General features: G+C 40.9%; 1 protein-coding gene across 1 annotated transcript; it reads left to right on the top strand.

Annotated features, from left to right (window-relative positions):
- The first annotated feature begins 102 nt into the window (after positions 1 to 102).
- Positions 103 to 17,115, top strand: LOC115176666 (collagen alpha-2(IX) chain). The gene is made up of 26 exons (XM_029736826.1): positions 103 to 1,090; positions 3,625 to 3,709; positions 4,041 to 4,106; positions 5,207 to 5,340; positions 5,448 to 5,588; positions 7,286 to 7,339; positions 7,484 to 7,537; positions 7,775 to 7,828; positions 8,145 to 8,198; positions 9,495 to 9,548; positions 9,828 to 9,881; positions 10,171 to 10,224; positions 10,358 to 10,411; positions 12,048 to 12,092; positions 12,393 to 12,446; positions 12,547 to 12,600; positions 12,946 to 12,999; positions 13,796 to 13,867; positions 13,964 to 13,999; positions 14,222 to 14,266; positions 14,384 to 14,416; positions 14,841 to 14,987; positions 15,139 to 15,315; positions 15,409 to 15,499; positions 15,653 to 15,730; positions 15,942 to 17,115. Exons 1-26 carry the CDS (start codon positions 1,070 to 1,072, stop codon positions 16,151 to 16,153), a joined length of 1,977 nt encoding a protein of 658 aa, XP_029592686.1. The 5' UTR covers positions 103 to 1,069; the 3' UTR covers positions 16,154 to 17,115.
- The last annotated feature ends 4,064 nt before the right edge of the window (positions 17,116 to 21,179 follow it).

The following is a 21,179-nucleotide window of genomic DNA, read 5'->3' as shown; positions in this document are numbered from 1 at the left end:
TGTGTGTAAAAGCTTTTGTGTGTATGATGGCCTTTATTTAGAAGTATTCAGAGAACCAGAAAAATGACTTCTGTTGTAAAGCCACAATTACTTGAATTCATGGATGACATCCTTTTTTAACAAGTACTCTGCATAAACATTTGTCAATGTCTTTCCATATTGCGACTTGAAATAGTCAGAAAAATCTATACATTTCCATTAGATAAATATATTCATGTAATAATTTAGGTGTAAATGGCCCCGCCCAGGCCAACCCTATTGGTTGAGGCCCCTCAGGGCAGTTTGTGCATTTCTCAGTGTCTACTGTATGGAATGTTGGACAGGAGTGTCATAGCTGGCACACTTTTACCAGCAGGTCAAAAGGACACAGAAGGTCAGGCCTGGAGTCAATGTGCATCTGCAGTCTTTAAAGATGGGGTAAAAATAATTTTCAATATCTGTCACAAGACTATTCAATTGGTACTGAGTTTGATCACCTGTTAAACCGTTACTTTTAATTGGTATTCAATTCATTATCAGAATGTCAATAGATTTTTTTGGACTGAATGACTGTAGAATTGACCTTAACCTTCACTGTACTACTTGAACATAGCTCCAAATGTCAACTTGTGAATGTTTTTAGTTATTGGGGTATTCACCACCTGCAGAACTGTGTCAGTCTACTGAAATGCTCACAACAAAATGGACCCTGCGCTAGTCTCCTCCTCTCTATTTTAAACCCCCCTCTCTGTATTTATTATATTCTCCTTACTCTCTCAACCCTCTTCTCTCTCTCCTGTCTGGGTCTCTGCCCCTGTGTGTATTTGGGGTTAGGGTTAGACTCAGGTATTTCTCACCCTGTCGAGGAGAAGAGGCTGCCTGAGAACCTTATGGATACCTGAGAGAGGGAGAGGAAGGGGAACCAGTGCCGTGAGTGGGGAGCGAGAATGCTGTAAGGAGCACAGTTCAGGGAGGAAATAAACTGGACTTTTCTGTCTTTATTTAAAATAAACCTGTGGACTATCCGATACGTTGAGTGAGGGTCTGGTCTCAGTGGATTATACAGAACCAAACAGACATAACCAGCACCATGGGAGGCCCCAGGGTGAAGGTAAGCAAGCAGAGCAGGGACTATGGTCTAAGAAGGTTTCTGAGATGTTGCTATGCCAGGTTCTGGATGTGAACTCTGTGTTTGGTCCAATAGTGTAGTGTGGTTCTTGGGCCTAGGTTCTCTGGTCCGCAGGTGGTGTATTTAGTGATGCTGGATTGGGGAACCTAATCTAACTATTGGTTGTGTAATGATGCGGTAATGAGGGTTTATTTTTGGTACTGTGTGAGAATGTATTTGACATGGACTGATTTACCTGGTGTGTTGTGAGCATAAAGAAACCTAAATATACATTGGTGTTTAAATGAATACTATGTGACCTATTTTCAGGATGATTAGCCTAGTGGGTCACATGCAGCCCCTAACAGTGTTTGAGTTCCCTCTGAATTATGGGTAGTTAGGAGGTAATTACTTTAGTTTGTACGTTTCTCAGGAATGTGCCGATTTGACTTTATTTACCCTACAGAGCACTCCACTGCACACAACAGCAAGTCAACCGACAAAGCTTAAAACCTTACAACTTTGAGAGGTGATTTTGTTGTTCGACAGTTTGGGTAAATGTATGTTTTTTTGTTAACGGTAGATAAATATAAATTAACAATATCAAATTTGCATCATTCAAGAAGTCCAGGATCTCAGTTTACACTGGATACAGATGGAAGCAGTTGCTTTTCTTCTTGTTGCAGGAATTCTTTGTGGATAGTGTATTACTATTCAATGAACAGTGATTATATTGGAGAATTAGTCTAAGTAAGGAAGCTTTTTCATGAATACTAACTGTTCATATGGAAGGATTAGGGTTAGTGGAGGTGTGCAGTCTGTATCCCACACTGCACCTCAGTGGCCCAGGGGGCCTGGAGGTCGGTGGGGATCACCGATTTACACCACCAGGCAGACGTATGGCATTGCAAAGCATTCTGGGTACTTGCCCAGGTAATGTATGGAATACTCCAAATCAATTGGTTTATTTCAACAGATAGACTAAATTATCTGTGTTATCATTGAGTACCATTTGTCATGTATACACTGACATGTATTTATTGTTCAGGTGCTCTTATTCATTGTCTTTTAATAATGTATTTAAGTCCATTATAGACTACTGCACAAGTGTTTTATTGATGATGTCCTCTGGAGTTTTGAATAAAAAGCTGGAAATGGCATGGATGGAAAGTGGTGGACTCATGGTGGACAGACGGCTGCTTGACATCACAGCAAACAGAGAAAAGGCCTTTTACTGTCTCAGAGGAGTGGGATGAAGAGAGCCTTTAGAGTACAGAGAAAGTGCCCTGGAATGTGATAAGGGCCTGAGAACTGCTGTGGCTCAGCCTGTGGTTTTACCCTAACAAAGAGCTTTTTGAGCTTGTATTTCTCATCTCCATCTTGTTCAAGGCACAGATGAGCTCTTGCCTAAATCTACAGAGCATAATACAACCCTATCACCTGGGTGGCTGATCCCTGCAGAATCTCCTCCCACATGTCTCATGTCATGTGACATCCAATAGGCTGCTGTTAATCCAAGGATATGACTTCAGTTTATTGGCCCATTTTCTCTCTGGAAAATAAAAAGATGCTACTCTATTTTTGGACATGATTTAGCCATATGGCTCAATACCAGAAATGTAGGCTTCGTGACATGTTCCAGTGTGTCTTTTAACAAATATGTACCCAATTTTCCGGCCAACTACCCAACCACAGACCATCTTTGGTCATCTCCCCTAATAACATATAGCCTTTTCTAGTGATGGTCTGATAGGCCACCTTGCAGCCCAATTTTTATTTCAACAACCCCAAGCAACAACTCCAGAAATTGTTGCTTCTGTGAATTCATTTTGAAGTAGGATACACACACTTGCTGCTTGTCATACAGTATACACAGTTTTATGAAAAAAAGTTCGCATTTTTCTTATTTAGCAGATTAATCATGGGCACTAGTAGGTAGGCCTAAATGTAGACATTTAGACTACTCCAACTGTAGCCTAGGCTTACTGCAGGCCTATATGATATATGACTATAGACCTTACAGATGTCATATTATGATTGGTATGAAATCTGATGTTTGTCAAGAAATTAGTCAAATATAGACCATATAAATGTTGAATATTATTCATATATGTTACATAGCCTACAAGTGGGCAATTAATACATGTCTGGAATGCCTAGACAAGAAAGCAGGGTCTTGAGTTGAAGGAGTTATGTGCGTAAACACCACCAGAGGGCGATATAGCAGACATTTTAAAAGGGCTATGATATTTGGGTATAAAACGTACATAGTAATCCATTAGCCTTCATTAGCCTAGACGTCTACAGTCACCTAATTTTTCGTCCTCAAAACATGTATTAATTTAAGAAGGAGTTAAAAGTGTAACGAAATAAGAGCGCATGCAGGCTATTCATTTTGAGCAGAGAGGTCTTCAATCTTCCAACAAAGGTAGGTCTTCCAACCATTACCTTTTGTTTATCTTTATAGCGCCGACGAAATAGGCTACAGCCTACATGGTCGTTTTAACCTTGCTTTGTTTTTCCCGCCTTTTCTACAGGTGTCGGTTATCTCGCCGCTGCTCGTGCTCCTATTGTGCATCCTCCCCTCCCACGCGCAGGACGAGTACTCTGGTTACCACTCAGGTGAGCTGCCTGACGTGCATTGTTAGCACCATTAGCCTTCGCGCCAATAGCTACTGCAAATTATCCACATTTTTAGAGGTAAGCAAAAACAGTAGGTTATATCTTGATTTTATTTCAGTTGACCTAGATTGTGGTTAAAATGTATAGACTTATATTCTCATGTCACCACAATGAATCATTTTTGATAATTGTGTACAAACATTACATTGGTTTATCTATCTAATAACAGGCTAATTTGTTTTGTAAACAGACTATCATTATACTGGGGAGGTTTCAGGCTTGTTCAATTATTGTTTCAGGCTTTTTCAATTATTGTTTTGTGTCATATTAGGTGATGAACACACCTATGAGGGCTCCTTGGTCGACAACTATGAGCATTCAGGATACCCACAACCAGGTAATAACTACAACATAGCAAAGTCCCTTCCTCTAGTCAAAAGCCAGAGTTTGGTCCAAGCCTTCAAGAACCCCTTTATGCCTCCTCCAAATGGCTTATATGCATCAACAAACCAACGCATTTTTCATGAATAATGTGAATTGCTGGTGGGAACAATGTCTGTCCCCACCGCAACACAAAAATACTTAAATACTTGGAACATTTCATTGAAATACTGTAGAATTCCATTAATTCCTATGGAGGACTGCTCCTACTGGGAAGTGCCAATATGGCTGACCTGTGGCTTCAAAGCCTCTCAATGGCCAATACATAGCATCAGCAATCCAGGGTTTGTATACATCATTGGATGGAAATCGACAGGTGTGGTCAGATTATAAAGTATTTTAATACCCACCTGGATCCAAAATATACACTGGGTGTACAAAACATTAGGAACACCTTCCTAATATTGAGTGTGCACCCCCTTTTGCCCTCAGAACAGCCTCAATTCTTCAGGTCATGGACTCTACAAGCGGTCGAAAGTGTTCCACAGGGATGCTGGCCTGTGTTGACTCTAATGCTTCCCACGGTTGTGTCAAGTTGGCTGGATGTCCTTTGGGTGGTGGACCATTCTTAATACACACGGGAAACTGTGGAGTGTGAAAAACCCAGCAGCGTTGTAGTTCTTGGCACAAACCAGTGCGCCTGGCACCTACTACTATACCCCGTTCAAAGACACAGAAATATTTTGTCTTGCTCATTCACCCTCTGAGTGGCACACATACACAATCCATGTCTCAATTGTCTCAAGGCTTAAAAATCCTTCTTTAACCTGTCTCCTCCCCTTCGTCCACACTGATTGAAGTGGATTTAACAAGTGACATCAATAAGGGATCATAGCTTTCACCTGGTCAGTCTGTCATGGAAAGAGCAGGTATTCTTAATGTTTTGTACACTCCGTATAAGTACACTAGGTGTACAGTCAGACACTAACTACTACTACAGTACAAACTCTATGGTATGATGCTACCTTTGACATGAACTAACCTGTAGAATGCAAACATTTCCCTCTCACTTGCCTCACTTAAACCCCTCCACCGCTCGACATTCCTCGCTGGCAGAGGAATACCCACCGGAGCACACTCACAGCTATGAGGAGCCGCAACCCTCATCTGGATATGATCCCTATGCACCAGCCCCCACCAGCGTGAGCATGATCACAGAGGACTCCTACCCCTACACCACCACCACACAGGTGAGGGGAAGTCAAGGGGGAAAGTATGTTATGTGTAATGTTTAGTAATGGCATGTCATGTAACATTGTGTTCTGTCATGTAATGTGAAATCATGTTATAACTGCAGGTGCCATACGAGCAGGAGCCCTACTACGAAGAGTCGCTCCAGGCCCCTGGTGGTGGGGAGGCTTCTCTGGGGGAGGAGGGGCCAACAGACTGTAACTGTGAGCCAGGAGAGCCAGGGTTCGCTGGGTTTGCAGGGCCCAAGGTAGGACGAAGACTCTAACCTAACGCTCAACGCCATGCAAGTGGAATTTAGAACCTTATAAACAGCAAACATCCATGCACTTTGCTGATTAACTTCTATGGGCTACGTCCCACCCTAGTCAACAGCCAGTGGAATCGCGTGACGCGAAATACAAATACCTAAAAAATGCTATAACTTCAATTTCTCAAACATATTACTATTTTACAACATTTTAAAGACAAGACTCTCGTTAATCTAACCACATTGTCCAATTTCAAAAAGGCTTTACAGCGAAAGCAAAACATTAGATTTTTTCAGGAGAGTTCCCTGCCAAAAATAATCACACAGCCATTTTCAAAGCAAGCATATATGTCACAAAAACCAAAAACCACAGCTAAATGCAGCACTAACCTTTGATGATCTTCATCAGATGACACTCCTAGGACATTATGTTATACAATACATGCATGTTTGGTTCAATCAAGTTCATATTTATATCAAAAACCAGCTTTTTACATTAGCATGTGATGTTCAGAACTAGCATACCCACCGAAAACTTCCGGTGAATTTACTAAATTACTCATGATAAACGTTGACAAAATACATAACAATTATTTTAAGAATTATAGATACAGAACTCCTTTATGCAAACGCTATGTCAGATTTTAAAATAGCTTTTCGGCGAAAGCACATTTTGCAATATTCTGAGTACATAGCTCGGCCATCACAGGCTAGCTAATTTGACACCCACCAAGTTTGGGGCTCACTAAACTCAGAATTACTATTAGAAAAATTGGATTACCTTTGCTGTTCTTCGTCAGAATGCACTCCCAGTACTTCTACTTCAACAACAAATGTTGTTTTGGTTTCAAATAATCCATAGTTATATCCAAATACCTCTGTTTTGTTCGTGCGTTCAGGTCACTATCTGAAGGGTAACGCGCGAGCGCATTTCGTGACAAAAAAATTCGAAATATTACATTACCGTACTTAGAAGCATGTCAAACGCTGTTTAAATCAATTTTTATGCTATTTTTCTCGTAAAATAGCGATAATATTCCAACCGGGCAACGTTGTATTCATTCAAAGGCTGAAAGAAAAAAATGGAGAAGTCTCGTGACCGCGCATCTCAGTCTCACTGTCCCCAGGCTGACCACTTACAAACTCTGCTGCTGTACTTTGCCCAGAGACAGCAGACACCCCATTCCACTTTCTGGTGGCTTTAGAGAGACAATGGAAGCCTTAGAAAGTGTCATGTTACAGCACAGATGCTGTATTTTCGATAGAGATGCAACAGAAGGACAACAAATTGTCAGACAGGGCACTTCCTGTATGGAATCTTCTCAGGTTTTGGCCTGACATATGAGTTCTGTTATACTCACAGACATCATTCAAACAGTTTTAGAAACTTTAGAGTGTTTTCTATCCAAATCTACTAATTATATGCATATTCTCGTTTCTGGGCAAGAGTAGTAACCAGTTTAAATCGGTACGTTTTTTATCCGGCCGTGAAAATACTGCCCCCTAGCCCCAACATGTTAATACTGATTAAATGGCATTTATATAGCATTCACTGGGTCCTTAAGTGATTTGCATTGTATGGCGGAAACTCACCCCATCCACCACCATCCTGTGGTATCCTTCGGTTTTCTGGACTAAACAAAATATCAGTCTGTCTGTGTGTCTCTGTCTGTCTGTCTATCTGTCTGTCCATCTAGGGAGCCAGAGGACTGCAAGGTAAAGATGGCTTCCCTGGGGCTCAGGGACGGGAGGTGAGTGTTAATTGCTGTATAATCACTATATCAAATTCATAGTGCATGCCAAATTACACCCTCCATTGTGCTTAATCAATGAATCACTGCTCATATCCCTATTGGAGGAATGTTGTTGATATTGTTCATGTGTGTTGTGTTCAGGGGTACAAAGGATTCAAAGGAGTTCTAGGAAGAGGAGGAGACACAGGGCCTGAGGTGAGGAAGTGAAAAAGTAAAATAAAAGACCTCACCCAAATCAGCCTTAGACACTATCCAACTCCCTAAGCGAGGGCTTGAACCCAGGTTGCCCAACCCCACGGCAAACACGCTTGCCACAACCTCAAAAGAGAAACAGTATTTCCCTGGGAGGAATGTTTGTAACTACAAAGTCTGGCATCAACATTACACTTGAACTTGACTCAACAGCTGTATTGACTTTTGCCATCACTACAGGGTGAATCCGGGCCTGATGGGGAGGACGGTGCCTCTGGTTTCTCTGGAGCCCAGGTAAGTAAGAGGCCTCCAGAGGATATCACAGATGTAATGTATCTCTCTTTCATTGTTTTGCTCTGATCTGTTTCTATGCTCTGGTCTAAATTCTGCGACATTGCACAAGCAATGTAACTTTTTCTATATTGATTATGGCCAGTAGATGGTGATCTCTTTATTATTCAGAACTGAAGAGTGGCACTGTTGTGTAGTTGAGGTGAGAGGCTGAGCTTCAACAACTATGATCACCCTTTCTCTTTATCATTCTCTCTCTCGGTCTATACTTTATTCCATTCTTTTGCACCTTGTCTCTCATTCTTTCTCTCTCCTACAGGGCTTGCCTGGTCTTCCTGGCGATCCAGGTGAGACTGGGGTGCTAGGACTGAAGGTAAAGACCCTTCCTCAAAACGAGACCGGCATCATACAAAATATGGATCACATAAAACAAAATCACCCTCTACCTAAAAAGCCATTATAACCCCATATCAAAAACAGTGTGGCCCTTCACAAAATCTTATTTGAATGTTCACTAATAACAGCTCAAGCCGCCATAATGTTTGACTAAAGTTTAAACCTACAAGAAACAGCATGACATCACATAAAACCCCTGTTATACCACCGAGAACCAATATGACATCACAGGGAACCAGTATGACATCAAGGAATTCCAAAATGACATCACCGAGTGCCAGTGTGACATTACAGAGAACCAGTATTGCCACGGTCAAGACAACTTGGAACTCAGAAACTCTTAAAAACTTGTTGTAGAATGATGAGGTCCGAGTTTTCCACTTGGAAATATCAGAATTGACCAACAGGAAGCGCTACGCAAAAAACATAGGTACATTTTAACTCAGAGTTTCCGAGATTCTGAGTTGTCTTGAAAGCACCATAAGACACCACAGATCACTAGTATGACATAACAGAGAACCAGTCTGACACCACACAATTCAGTTTGAATCCCCATAGATGCAGTATTGACGTCAATCGAACCTGACCAAAACAATGGATTTGCCATGGAAACGAGTGGGGGAAAGGGCCATGGGGGAAAGATCCTGAAACTTTTCACTGCCCGTAGCAAAAATATCCTACATTTAACCTATTGTTTATATGTGTATTTCACACTATGGTGAGGTAAAAATTGGAGTATAATGGTTTTATGGATGTCAACCCCAACACATGTTCATGTCATCGTCACCAATCAACTGTATTACAGTTAAAAATGACTTTGACTACCACCACCGATTTCAGTATGCTAGCTATGCTAACCAACTTATACGAACGGAAGTTAGCATTTAGCAGTCACTTCTAAACCTGAAAAGGGACAACTTGGAAATGTTATACAGAGAAAACAGAGAAATATATCCAAATCGCATCTAAGTAACCACATTGACCCTGTTATGAATATCCACTTTGTTGGATCAGAGTTGATGAATGTGTGCCAATATGGTCATTTGGAATGGCTTGCATTTCATTGACTTCTTTACCGCATCCATCAGGTAAAACCTGCAAAAAGGTATGACATTATAGACCCCCACTGTACCACAGAGATATCACAGAGTACCAGCATGACATCATAGAATACCACTATACCATCACAAATATCAGCTAATTACACCAAAAAAATCTTAATTGACATTTTGAAACTGTCTCTATGCCTGAGTGTGTTCCTTATCCTCAACAGGGTGACATCGGTATGGAGGGGCCACGCGGAGGAGTCGGGGTAACGGGTGAGACTGTGAGTATTGACACAATGCAGCTGTTATGTTTTGTAGGTAACCATATATGGTTTGATATCAGAGATTTTATTTCAATTAATCTCAAATAAACAAACCATAGGTTATTATTGTGTAATTACCATTGTACCATGGATTTTCTAAGGAAATCCACTACCTGGTCATTTCTGTAGCGTAAAATAAAGTGCTTCCTCAAATGAGTGTAAGGAAATTTGATATAAAATCCCCAGCATGTTTCTGTCTGGCTCTACTCATGTATTTAGTTCTTTGTCTTTTTCTAGGGTCCAGTTGGTGAGGCAGGGCCTGGTGGTCCTGATGGAACTGGAGGTATCAAGGTAAACATGGTGGCCACCACAACTCAACACTATCCAATCACAATTGTTGCCACCACTCAGAGTTGCTACCACAACTCAGCACACACTGTCTTCTCAACATGCTCAAATCAATTCTTCACTTCGCTCCTTACACAGCTCTCACTAGAAGCAATACAAGACTTTATGATGTGAAAGCCTCAAACAGGCTATGTGATGTGATCATTTCCATTTAACATATAAACAACATACAAATTATTGTTATTTGTTCTGGCCATGTTGAGACATTTTTTCCCCCAACCTTTCTTCTCAGGGATCAACTGGAGCAGAAGGGAAACAGGGTCCTGAGGGAACAGAAGGGGAAAAGGTAGCGCCATTCAACCTCACTTTGTGACCATGGTTAAACCGTGGTTGAATAACTATTTATTTTTTATCTTATGACTTCAACTTCCATTTCCCCTGTCTAAAATGTCTTCCATCTCATCCTTTCTCTTCCACAGGGTCAGATTGGAGCACCTGGATTCTCAGGGGACCATGGGGAGATGGGCTATAATGTAAGATGGATGTCTGTCTATCCGTCACACCATTCATCTCACTGGCCAGTAATAAACGGGTCCTGAACATCTCTAAAACTAAGAGCATTGTATTTGATACAAATCATTTCTTAAATGCTAGACCTCAGCTGAAACTGGTAATTTTCTATTTATTTTACTAGGCAAGTCAGTTAAGAACAAATTTAAATTTTCAATGACGGCCTAGGAACAGTGGGTTAACTGCCTGTTCAGGGGCAGGACGACAGATTTGTACCTTGTCAGCTCGGGGATTGTAATGATTTTGTTTAGAGAAGTAGCGGAGTCAGGCGCAGGACACAAGGATGAGTGCAAACAAACGTGTTTACTCAAAAAACCACAATCAAAACTCTCCCACAGCAAAATAACAGGGTTGGGAGAAACACCTCCAACAACAACAAAACAGGGAACAATCACGGACAAGACAAACAGGAAAGCCAGAGGGTTAAATAATGAACATAATCAGGGAATCATAAATAGGTGTGTACAATTAAGACAAAACCAAACAAACAGGGAAACATAGATCGGTGGTGACGTCAACCGAACAAGGAGAGGGGCCGACTTCGGCAGAAGTCATGACAGGGATTTGAACTTACAACCTTTCGGTTACTAGTCCAACGCACTAACCACTAGGCTACCCTGCCGAATGGTGTGGATGTTGAACAAGTTGAGGATACTAAATTACTTGCCGTTACCTTAGATTGTAAACTGTCATGGTCAAAACATATAGATTCAATGGTTGTAAAGATGGGTAGAGGTCTAGCCGTAATAAAGAGATGCTCTGCTTTTTTGACACCACACTCCAAAAAGCAAGTTCTGCAGGCTCTAGTTTTGTCTAATCTTGATTATTATCCAGTAGTGTGGTCCAGTGCTGCAAGGAAAGACCTAGTTAAGCTGCAGCTGGCCCAGAACAGAGTGGCACGTTTTGCTCTTAATTGTAATCAGAGGGATGATATAAATACTCTGCATGCCAGTCTCTCTTGGCTAAGAGTTGAGGAGAGACTGACTGCATCCCTTCTTCTTTTTATAAGAAACATTAATGTGTTGAAAATCCCAAATTGTTTGCATAGTCAACTTACACACAGCTCAAACACACACACACTTATCCCACCAGACATGCCACCAGGGGTCTTTTCATAGTTCTCAAATCCAGAACAAATTCAAGAAAACGTACAGTATTATATAGAGGCCTTATTGCATGGAACTTCCTTTCATCTCATATTGTGCTAATAAACAGCAAACCTGGTTTCAAAAAATAGATAAAGCAACAGCTCGCGGCACAATGCCTCTCCCCTATTTGACCTAGATAGTTTGTGTGTATGCATTGACATGTAGGCTACGTGTGCCTTTTTAAAAATGTATGTAGTTCTGTCTTTGAGCTGTTCTTGTCTAATGATGTTCGGTATTATGTCATTCTGTATTATATTTCATGTGTTGTGTGGACCCCAGGAAGAGCAGCTGCTGCTTTGCAATAGCTAATGGGGATCCTAATAAAAATACCAAATACAAACAATACCATTTGGACCTCTTGTTTGTCCTTCTCTACAAAGACTATGCTATTCCCTACATGGAGGGAGACCATTAATCCTACTAACATGCTTTTTCTTTCTGTGTTTTATAGGGGTATCCTGGAGAGCCAGGAGGCAGAGGAGAGACCGGTCACAAGGTATGTTTAGGGGGAGAGGAGTAGTGTTGTTTTCACAGAAAGTACTGTAGTTGCTTTCAAAAGTTATTGGCCCTTACTCTTCACAGAAACTACTCTGTTTCCCCCCCAAAAATGGTGTGTTTATGCGTGTTTTCCCTAAACTGCATACTGTTCTTTTCACTGAAGGTTTTGCTATTGTTGATTTCGTGAGTCAGGTGGCTGTTAAACACTTTTGGCCATAACTATAGTAGCAATGTCTCCCTTGCTCTCTTCTCTTCCAATTTCAGTTTTTTTTGTATCTCTCTCTTTCCTCTCTCTCAGGGTGACCAAGGCCCAGGGGGCATGCCAGGCAGTGACGGGGAGCCCGGAGAGGATGTGAGTATCAGTATGATAACCACTAAATTAGTAATAAATAGATAAGGAATCTGTTGATGGGATTTCTCCTAACAAACTACATTTACTGTTTATTTTCCAGGGTCCTCTTGGAGTTCCTGGGGTGATCGGCTTTCCTGGAGAGTTTGGACAAAAGGTAAAGTGAAGGAGAATTGCATGCTGGGTATCAGGATGACATCATCACAATGGCTGAGATGTATAATCCAAACATGTCTAGTTGACCTGTTCTGCTGTTATGACATGGATGTAATTTGTTATATTGTACAGTACATTTATTCAAATGAAATGTTATTTGGCACATGCGCCGAATACAACAGGTGTAGACCTTACCGTGAAATGCTTACTTACAAGCCCTTAACGAACAATGCAGTTTTAAGAAAATAAGAGTTAAGAAAATATTTACTAAATAAACTAAAAGTGGACATGTACTTTTAATACTTAAATTAATACTTTGTGAATAATGGCCAGTCTTCCCTCTTAGGGCGCGAGAGGGGATCGTGGTGTGAGGGGACCTCTTGGGAGAGTAGGAGCTGGGGTAAGACAGGCTTTATAAACTGGGTGGTTCGAGCACTGAATGCTGATTGTTTGACAGCCGTGGTATATGAGACCGTATACCATGGGTATGACAAAACATTTATTTTTACTTCTCTAATTACGTTGGAAACCAGTTTATAATAGCAATAAGGCACCTCTGGGTTTTGTGGTATATTGCCAATATACTACGGTTAAGGGCTGTGTCCAGGCACTCAGCGTTGCGTTGTGCTTATGAACTGTCCTTGGCGTGGTATATTGGCCGTATACCACACCTCCTCGGGCCTTACTGTTTAATTATAACCACTACATGAGGTGCTCTAATCTCAATCACATGTGCACAGTAGACTACAGATCACAGTACATAAACTGTCACTTCCACATTCCTCAGTAAATTCCCCTCAGTGTTGTTGTTAATTAGATGTAAATTCCATGTTACTTGAGGGTTTTGTGTGGGTGGACAGACAGCTATGTGATATTGTTGACAGTCAAAACAAGGAAGTTAACAGATATGTTGGTAAAGTCCCTGAAAACAACAGATCTGTTGGTAAAGTCCCTGAAAAGGTTTCAGTGTCAGGTAAAAACAAAGATGGTCATGCTGGTTTTAGTTAAAAACCCCAGCATAACTGTCAGAGATGTTATGACAAGAGTACCGTGTATCTGGTTATATGTTTAGACAATTAAGGATGATCTGTCATTGGAAATTCAACAAAATTCCTGTTTTTGAACAAAGGTTCTCATTCTAAAGTGTGTGTGTACAGTATTTGCAGCAGTTTACCTATATGTATTTCATATTATAGGGGCCTCAAGGAGAGAGAGGAGATGCAGGAGTTCCAGGGAAACCAGGACCTAAAGGCCTGCAGGCTCAGCCTGTGTGTATATGTCATTACTCAAACATTGTCATTACCACTACAATTATCATCACTTTTGATGATTATGTAATTGTTGATTTAATGCTTTGTTTCTAGGGAGCCAAAGGGGAGCCAGGTCCCGATGGTGGGAAGGTAACCTTTTATTTACATTCCCCATCAGACTGCTAAATTACCAATCAGTTTCTCACAGTTAATCAAACACACACACACCAGTAAGTGAAAGTGGATGTGTATTGGTGATCTGCTGTTTATGTTTGGGTCTTTCCTTTGTGACTGATAAGCTGTAAAAAGCAGTCCTATCATTGCCATGGCATCTTACTGAGTCATCTCACATGCTGATTGCTCCTTCCTCAGGGTGGGGTTGGAAGAACCGGAGTGAAGGGAGGGAAAGGAGACAAGGTAATCATGTGACAATGCCGAGGCGACGTCACTCACGTCTCTACTTCCTGTTTCCATTGATGTAGTGGGACTGATTTTCTTCTTACTAAAAATGCTTCTGTTCCTCTTTCCAAACAGGGAAGTTTTGGAGCACATGGTGACAAAGGACAGGTTTGTATACTTCATTCTGTGAATGTATGAGTTTTTTTCACCCTAACTCATTCTATGTCACATAGAAACCACAATACTGGCACCATAGGTTGTTCCTAGATGACAGCAGACACAACAGCACATACTGTACAGTGTTGAGTTCCTGTTACATTATAACATCCTAATAGAACTGTTTTAATTAGGTAGAAGTATTGAGAAGTAAATTATTTGATTAGGTAGAAGTATTGAGAATTAAATGATTTGATTAGGTAGAAGTATTGAGAATTAAATGATTTGATTAGGTAGAAGTATTGAGAATTAAAGGATTTGATTAGGTAGAAGTATTGAGATAATTGAGTTTAAATCATGGCTTTCTGCATTCAGTGACTGAACAGTGTCCCCCCCTCTCTCTGTCTCCCTCCTTCCCCTCATCTCTGAATGGCAGCAAGGGGAGAGAGGTACCATTGGCCCTGATGGCATTGTTGGACGAAATGGACCCCCCGGCATCCCAGGCTCCAGAGGAGAGCCAGGTCCAGGCGGTGACCTGGGCGTCAAAGGTGGCTCTGGACCTAAAGGAGTGCCAGGTGCCCCTGTGCGTATCAGGAGCCAACTCCAGTCTGCCTGGAGGAAGGGTCTCCCCCTTATTTTACATTGACCCATATCTAGCAATAACTTTTACTGACTGATTGATTGATCGATTGTTTACTTGCTTGGTTGATTGATTGCCTGTTTTTTGACCTCAGGGCCCTGGGCTGACAGATGAGCAGGTATTGCAGCTGTGTAAAGGAGTGGTGACAGCCCAGATCTCCCAGTATGCAGCTTCCATCCGGGCCAAGTGTTCCCAAGGCTGCCCCATCAACAACCGCACACTCATTGGGCCGCCCGGAACCAGGGGACCAACTGGAGAATCAGGCAAACCCGTGAGTCACACATCCCCCAAACCAACCCATATCTACTAAGGAAAGCCTTTATTCCAAACGATGATAAGTTATGTTGACCTCTCTCTCTCTCAGGGTAAAGCGGGCAAAGCTGGAGTCAAAGGAGCCAGGGGCATCCAAGGGGACACAGGAGTGGATGGTCAGAAGGGGGCAGAGGGGGAAAGAGGTATGTACTCCAATTGTCTTAGTTCAACCAAACTTGATAACTGGTAAACAAAACTCTGATCACAAAGGCTCATTTCAAGTGAAAATTAGTGGAGCACCTTTGTAGTGTCATAGCTTCAGAGTTCACTCACAGGCTCTTTGTTTTACTCCACAGGTACAAAAGGTCCGAAAGGAAAGGGGGGTGAGCCTGGTAAAGGTCTGCCAGGACACGATGGGCAGCAAGGCCTCAGAGGTACACAATTGTTTACACTGGTGTGAAACTCTTAGGTCTACCTCAAAATTGCTTGTCTTAGAATTGTTGGAAAGTATCTGTAACTCACTTCCAGATTCACTTCAAAAGGGATTGTGTGGTTCTTATTCAACATTTATGTTAGCAGGAAGTCTTCTTTTTCAAGAGAACTGTTAAGACGCCACCTCCAATTGTTTTATTTTTTTCCCAACAGGGCTGCCAGGCCACCCAGCAGAGCCAAATAACGGTATGGCAGGTCCCAGAGGGCCCCGTGGTTTCACAGGCGCTTTAGGCCAGCCTGGCATGGCAGGCAACGCAGGAGTGCCTGGCTTCTGTGAGGCACGGGACTGCAGCATTCACGCGCCTGTGATGCGCAAGGAGCAGGGCCTAGTGAAAGGACCCCGCGATCTAAGCCCCAAGATCTAACCCCAACAAGGAGCTTCAGGAAGGGGTGAAGGAATGGTCCACGATGAGGGGTCATGTTGGACGGTCGCTCCATGGCAATGTTTGGGTTAATTCCATTCACATCTCAGCCAAACCAGGAATTGAAGTTGACATTGAGTTTTGAACTGGGAAATGACCAATGTGTCCAGCGTTGATCTTTTTGAATTTAATGGTTAATTCAATTCCTGTAATGACTGGTATTGAAATGGAATTAATCAGAGCATTGTTCAATGTGGCTCACCAGTGTTGGAAGGGTTTGGTGGGACATGCTGGACTCTGCACAGGGAGATGAAGGCTCCCAATGAACTCTAATGTTTAGGCATAATTGATCACTTTTTTTCTAGGTCAAACAATCCTTATGAATTTTTTATCTAAAACAAAAAATTCAATTGTCTTCCTCCAAGCAAACCATAAGTAAAGGGGCTTGAGAAACTGGCTAAAAGAAATTGGCAGAAAATGAAACTTGCAGGTGTCTCTGGCTACCAGTCAGGTTTTGTTTTTGATATGATCAACAATGCTGCGCATACATTGAAAATAAAAATTGATGTAAATAATTTTGTAAAGTATCGCAAGTACATGTACTGTGTGTTCTGAAATATCACTGTTTTAGATAAATTCTGTCTTACTTTTCTTAAGATGAGTCCTCACTTTTTTTGTCGCCACAGTTTGAGCGTCTTTCTGAGAATGTGGTCTCTTTCAGACATCTCACGTTATTCGGGTTAATGGAAAAAACTTTTTATTTTACCATTTACAGATGTTCACAGACAATAACATTGATCAATATAAAATAAAAACATACTATTTGATATTATTTCATATTAAAAATAATACATTGACATTTGTTATTCAGTGTGTATTGTATTTGGAATTTATATAGTTAGATAATCTGCCAATGATTTGTAGGACAGCACAAAATGTCTGTCGATTAAATGAATTAGCTATATTAATTGGAGGGAGGTTTTGATTTATTAAATAGATTTTCATGTACATTATTTATTTTGCATGAATAATAACTTTCACATGAACAGGATGTTCAACTCCTATCACCTTTTAACTGATATTTTCGTCATTGTCAATCTTCATTGAGAATCATCCCAACACATTACAAGGTGGAAACATAGCCCTGTAAACTCAACTATATTACACGTGTTCTTAACATTTGTACTTTTGTGTACATATGTTGGCAATCAGAACCCTGATAGAAAAGCGTCACAATGTTTGGAGACAATTTATTTTTAATGCATCACCACCACATCACAGGACAGATTAGAAAATGAGCAGAACATGAGTGATAGTCTCATCAAAAGCATGCAAAACATGGCGTACAACTATGCTACGAAAGTACACAAGAAATCAACGGACAAAAAAATAAACGATTGAGTCACTTGTTTAACACTGCTCGTGTTCAAAAGGGTTCCTCTTAATGTGTGTAAAATGATGGTTGTCAGTTCATATAAAAGTGTTTGGTTGTATGGACTGGGGGCAGGTAATAAGTATTATTAATACCAAGTGTTAAACACTATTTTACAGTACATCTCTCTGAAATCTACCTGGTGAAATCTATCCACTTCATTGAGTCACTTGTCTCTAAGCTTATTGTCTGATCTAGGGGTCAGTAGGTGTAGCTATATTTGTACCAATACAAAATGGTCTAAGGAAAAGTGGATATTATTTAAAAAACGGACACTACTTAAAGTATATATTCTTAAAATCTTGCAAAATAAATTCCTTAATTTGATGGGACATAACAACAGATACAATTTGACATTGGTCCCAGGCATATTGAAGTACTGCCATTTGTGCCAAGAAATTGTACATAGGAGAGATGATTGGCTTGTAATGGACCATTTCACAGCTTGTTTTTCTAGCTAATTGTACATTCATACTTTGGTAATTTCTGCTTTTTAGAATTAATAGGTAATAAGTAGCTTCATAAATATATGTAATAAATAACACTGTCTACATGGCACAACATGTTGAGGCAGTGGTCAGCAGCAACACATTTCCTGTTTCATTTTGTGTTCATTAAAAAACCACTATGGCTTTCTTTCTTCCTCTCTTAGGTGAAACTACATGATGTAAACTTCACCCATCCTACATGTAAACTTAGTTAGCAGAGTATTGAGACAAAAAGGTAAAAAAGTGCATAGAAGACAGCAATGAGACTAAAACATGCAATTAGATTGGTGGCGGAAGCCATATTCTTCCTTTAAAAAGCAATAAAGGTCCTGAGTAGATAGATGTCCATAATACTATTGACTGAAGTTTGATGTTAGTTTGTGTAGTGTGTCCCACCCACTACAAATGCCCAACTGTTCTTCATTGGCAGTATAAAGGATGTCATCTGGGTTCTTTGGGGACCAACAATCTAGGACCAACAATGGGAGAGGCCCCTCAGACCACATCTACAGTACAAATTGTATGATCATAGAGACCGAAAGAATCAGGAATGCCCCAAGTCCTAAAATATAAACAGAAGAAGACAGTTGTTAAATAATAAGTTATTTGGTGTATTTCAAAATCTCTCATTGTAGCATCAAAACTTATTTTGATACTAATAGAGCTCTGATAACTGCATATTATCTATACTGTAATACGCTAAGGATTTTAAGCTGCAGGAGGGTCTCCTACAATTGTGGGCCAATTTTCTTAATTTAAGCTCAAAAGATGTGCGTTGTTGTCCCACATGATATTGTCCACTTTATATTCTGCTGTGTTTTGTATTTTTGTTTATTATTCCGTTTTTTGTGTTTGGAACTACTTGAGTCCGGTCTTGAGGCCAGTTTGCTTCAGCAGTAAAATAATCCTGCAGCAACAGGAAATGTGAATTATTATGTGGATTATAATTAATGGATATTTTTGTAAGGGATGATAAATTCTTCGTTAGGGCAAATCAAGTCTGGAAATTACAAAATTTAGAAAACTTTTTAAACCTTGAATACACAGGTTTGCATTTCCTGAGGTGCAGGTAAATTCTCAGCAACAAAGGAGTGATCAAATTAAGATCCTACATCTGTATTGAATGTCTCGATGTTAGATACATTTTGAATTGGTCTTAATTCCGTCTCCGGACAGTGAGGACTCATAATTTCTTATATTGGACCAGCGGAGTGAAAAACTCATAATTATCAGCTCCGTTTCGCCAGGCCAAATATCCACACTCATTTCATGACACATTAATATCTTATTGCGTATTGAAACCAGGGCTTCCTACTTTACTCATAACATTACTGTCCTTTACTTTCCCAGAAAATGATCCTCAAATATTGTCACGCTCGTCAGAATTGAGTCGCTGGTAGGGAAGAGTACTATTACTATTATTAGTAAGGGGAAACTGGGAGAAATTCGTGCCGTCAGCATGATTTTTTTTATTATCACCATTCTGAATGTCTAAAGAATACATATCTGACATATCAACACAGCAATACTGGACAATTTGAACTCTTATTATGGTGGAGATTTGACACAATTAATGGTCTTGAATTAGTCACGCATTTTTCAGGTCTTGACTTGGTCTCGGACCCCTAACCCCCCCTCCTGGTCTCGGTCTTGACTTGATCTAGCCCCACCTCTGGTCTTGGTCTTGACTCGGACTCAACTTTCTCCGGTCTTGGTTTTGAATTGGTCTCTCTTTAGGTGGTATCAAACACAACACTGGTTTGGAATGGCACGGTTACTATTGCATCATGTCGATGCCATTATGACGTAATTTTGCTGCCAAGGCAAAGCCTAGGCCTATAAACGCGCGGCTCCAGCTACTCAGTGGGTATAACAATAAGAGGCCACTAAGAGGACGCCCAAGAGAAGATGACAGTGATGAGGAAGGAGGTGAGTCATACGGTGCGGTGCGTACAGTGCGACAGGCTGCCACCTCGGCCATGTCCAAACAGAGAGTCTCACGGCTACGGACTGGACATTCCAAATTCGTCACAATATTAACGCAACATGCAGCCAGCAATCTGCGGTATCCAAGGTACAGTATGCTATCAACTGCAAGTGCGCTGCTGCGCTTATAGTCTATGGAAGGCCCGTGCGTACATCTCATGACCAGTTGTCCTGTTTTCCCCAATTCTTAAACCAAGCCTCAAATCCTTTGAAATAATAAGGTCAAATAAAGCAAGGCACAAAATGATGCATCACAAAATTCATTTTCTATTGTAGGCTACTGTTTAAACAGATATATAACATGGTCCGAGCGGGCAAATCACACATCTCGCTGACTATTGTATCGGTCCAGAGAGCAAGTGCCTACAAACAAACACAGTAGCCCCTAACAAGTTTTTTTTAAATGCGCCAGATTTGAGAAGGTTGATAGGCCTATACAGTGCTTTCGGAAAATATTCAGACCCCTTGAGTTTTTCCATATTTAGTTATGTTACAGCCTTTTTCTAAAATCTTTTAAATATATATATTTTTTCAGCAATCTTCACACAATACCCCATAATGAAACATTTTTTAATTTTAGCAAATTTATTACAAATAAAAAACAGAAATACCTTATTTACATAAGTATTCAGACCTTTTGCTATGAAACTTGAAATTGAGCTCAGGTGCATCCTGTTTCCATTGATCATCCTTGAGATGTTTCTACAACTTGATTGGAGTCCACCTGTAGTAAATTCAATTGATTGGACATGATTTGGAAAGGCACACAGCTGTCTATTTAAGGTCCCACAGTTGACAGTGCATGTTAGAGAAAAAAAAAGCGATGAGGTTGAAGGAATTTTCCGTAGAGCTCTGAGACAGGATTGTGTTGAGGCACAGATCTGAGGAAAGATACAAAAAAATGTTTGCAGCATTGAAGGTCCCCAAGAACACAGTGGCCTCCATCATTCTTAAACGGAAGATGTTTGGAACCGGCAAGACTCTTCCTAGAGCTGGCCTCCTGGCCAAACTGAGCAATTGGGGGAGAAGGCTCTTGGTCAGGGAGGTGACCAAGAACCCGATGGTCACTCTGACAGAGTTCCTCTGTGGAGATGGGAGAACCTTCCAGAAGGACAACCGTCTC

This window comes from Salmo trutta, chromosome 37, assembly GCF_901001165.1.
Source record: "Salmo trutta chromosome 37, fSalTru1.1, whole genome shotgun sequence".
NCBI classification, from domain to species: Eukaryota; Metazoa; Chordata; class Actinopteri; order Salmoniformes; family Salmonidae; genus Salmo; species Salmo trutta.
Note: the sequence above shows the minus strand (reverse complement) of the source record. Positions and strands in the feature narration are given on the sequence as shown.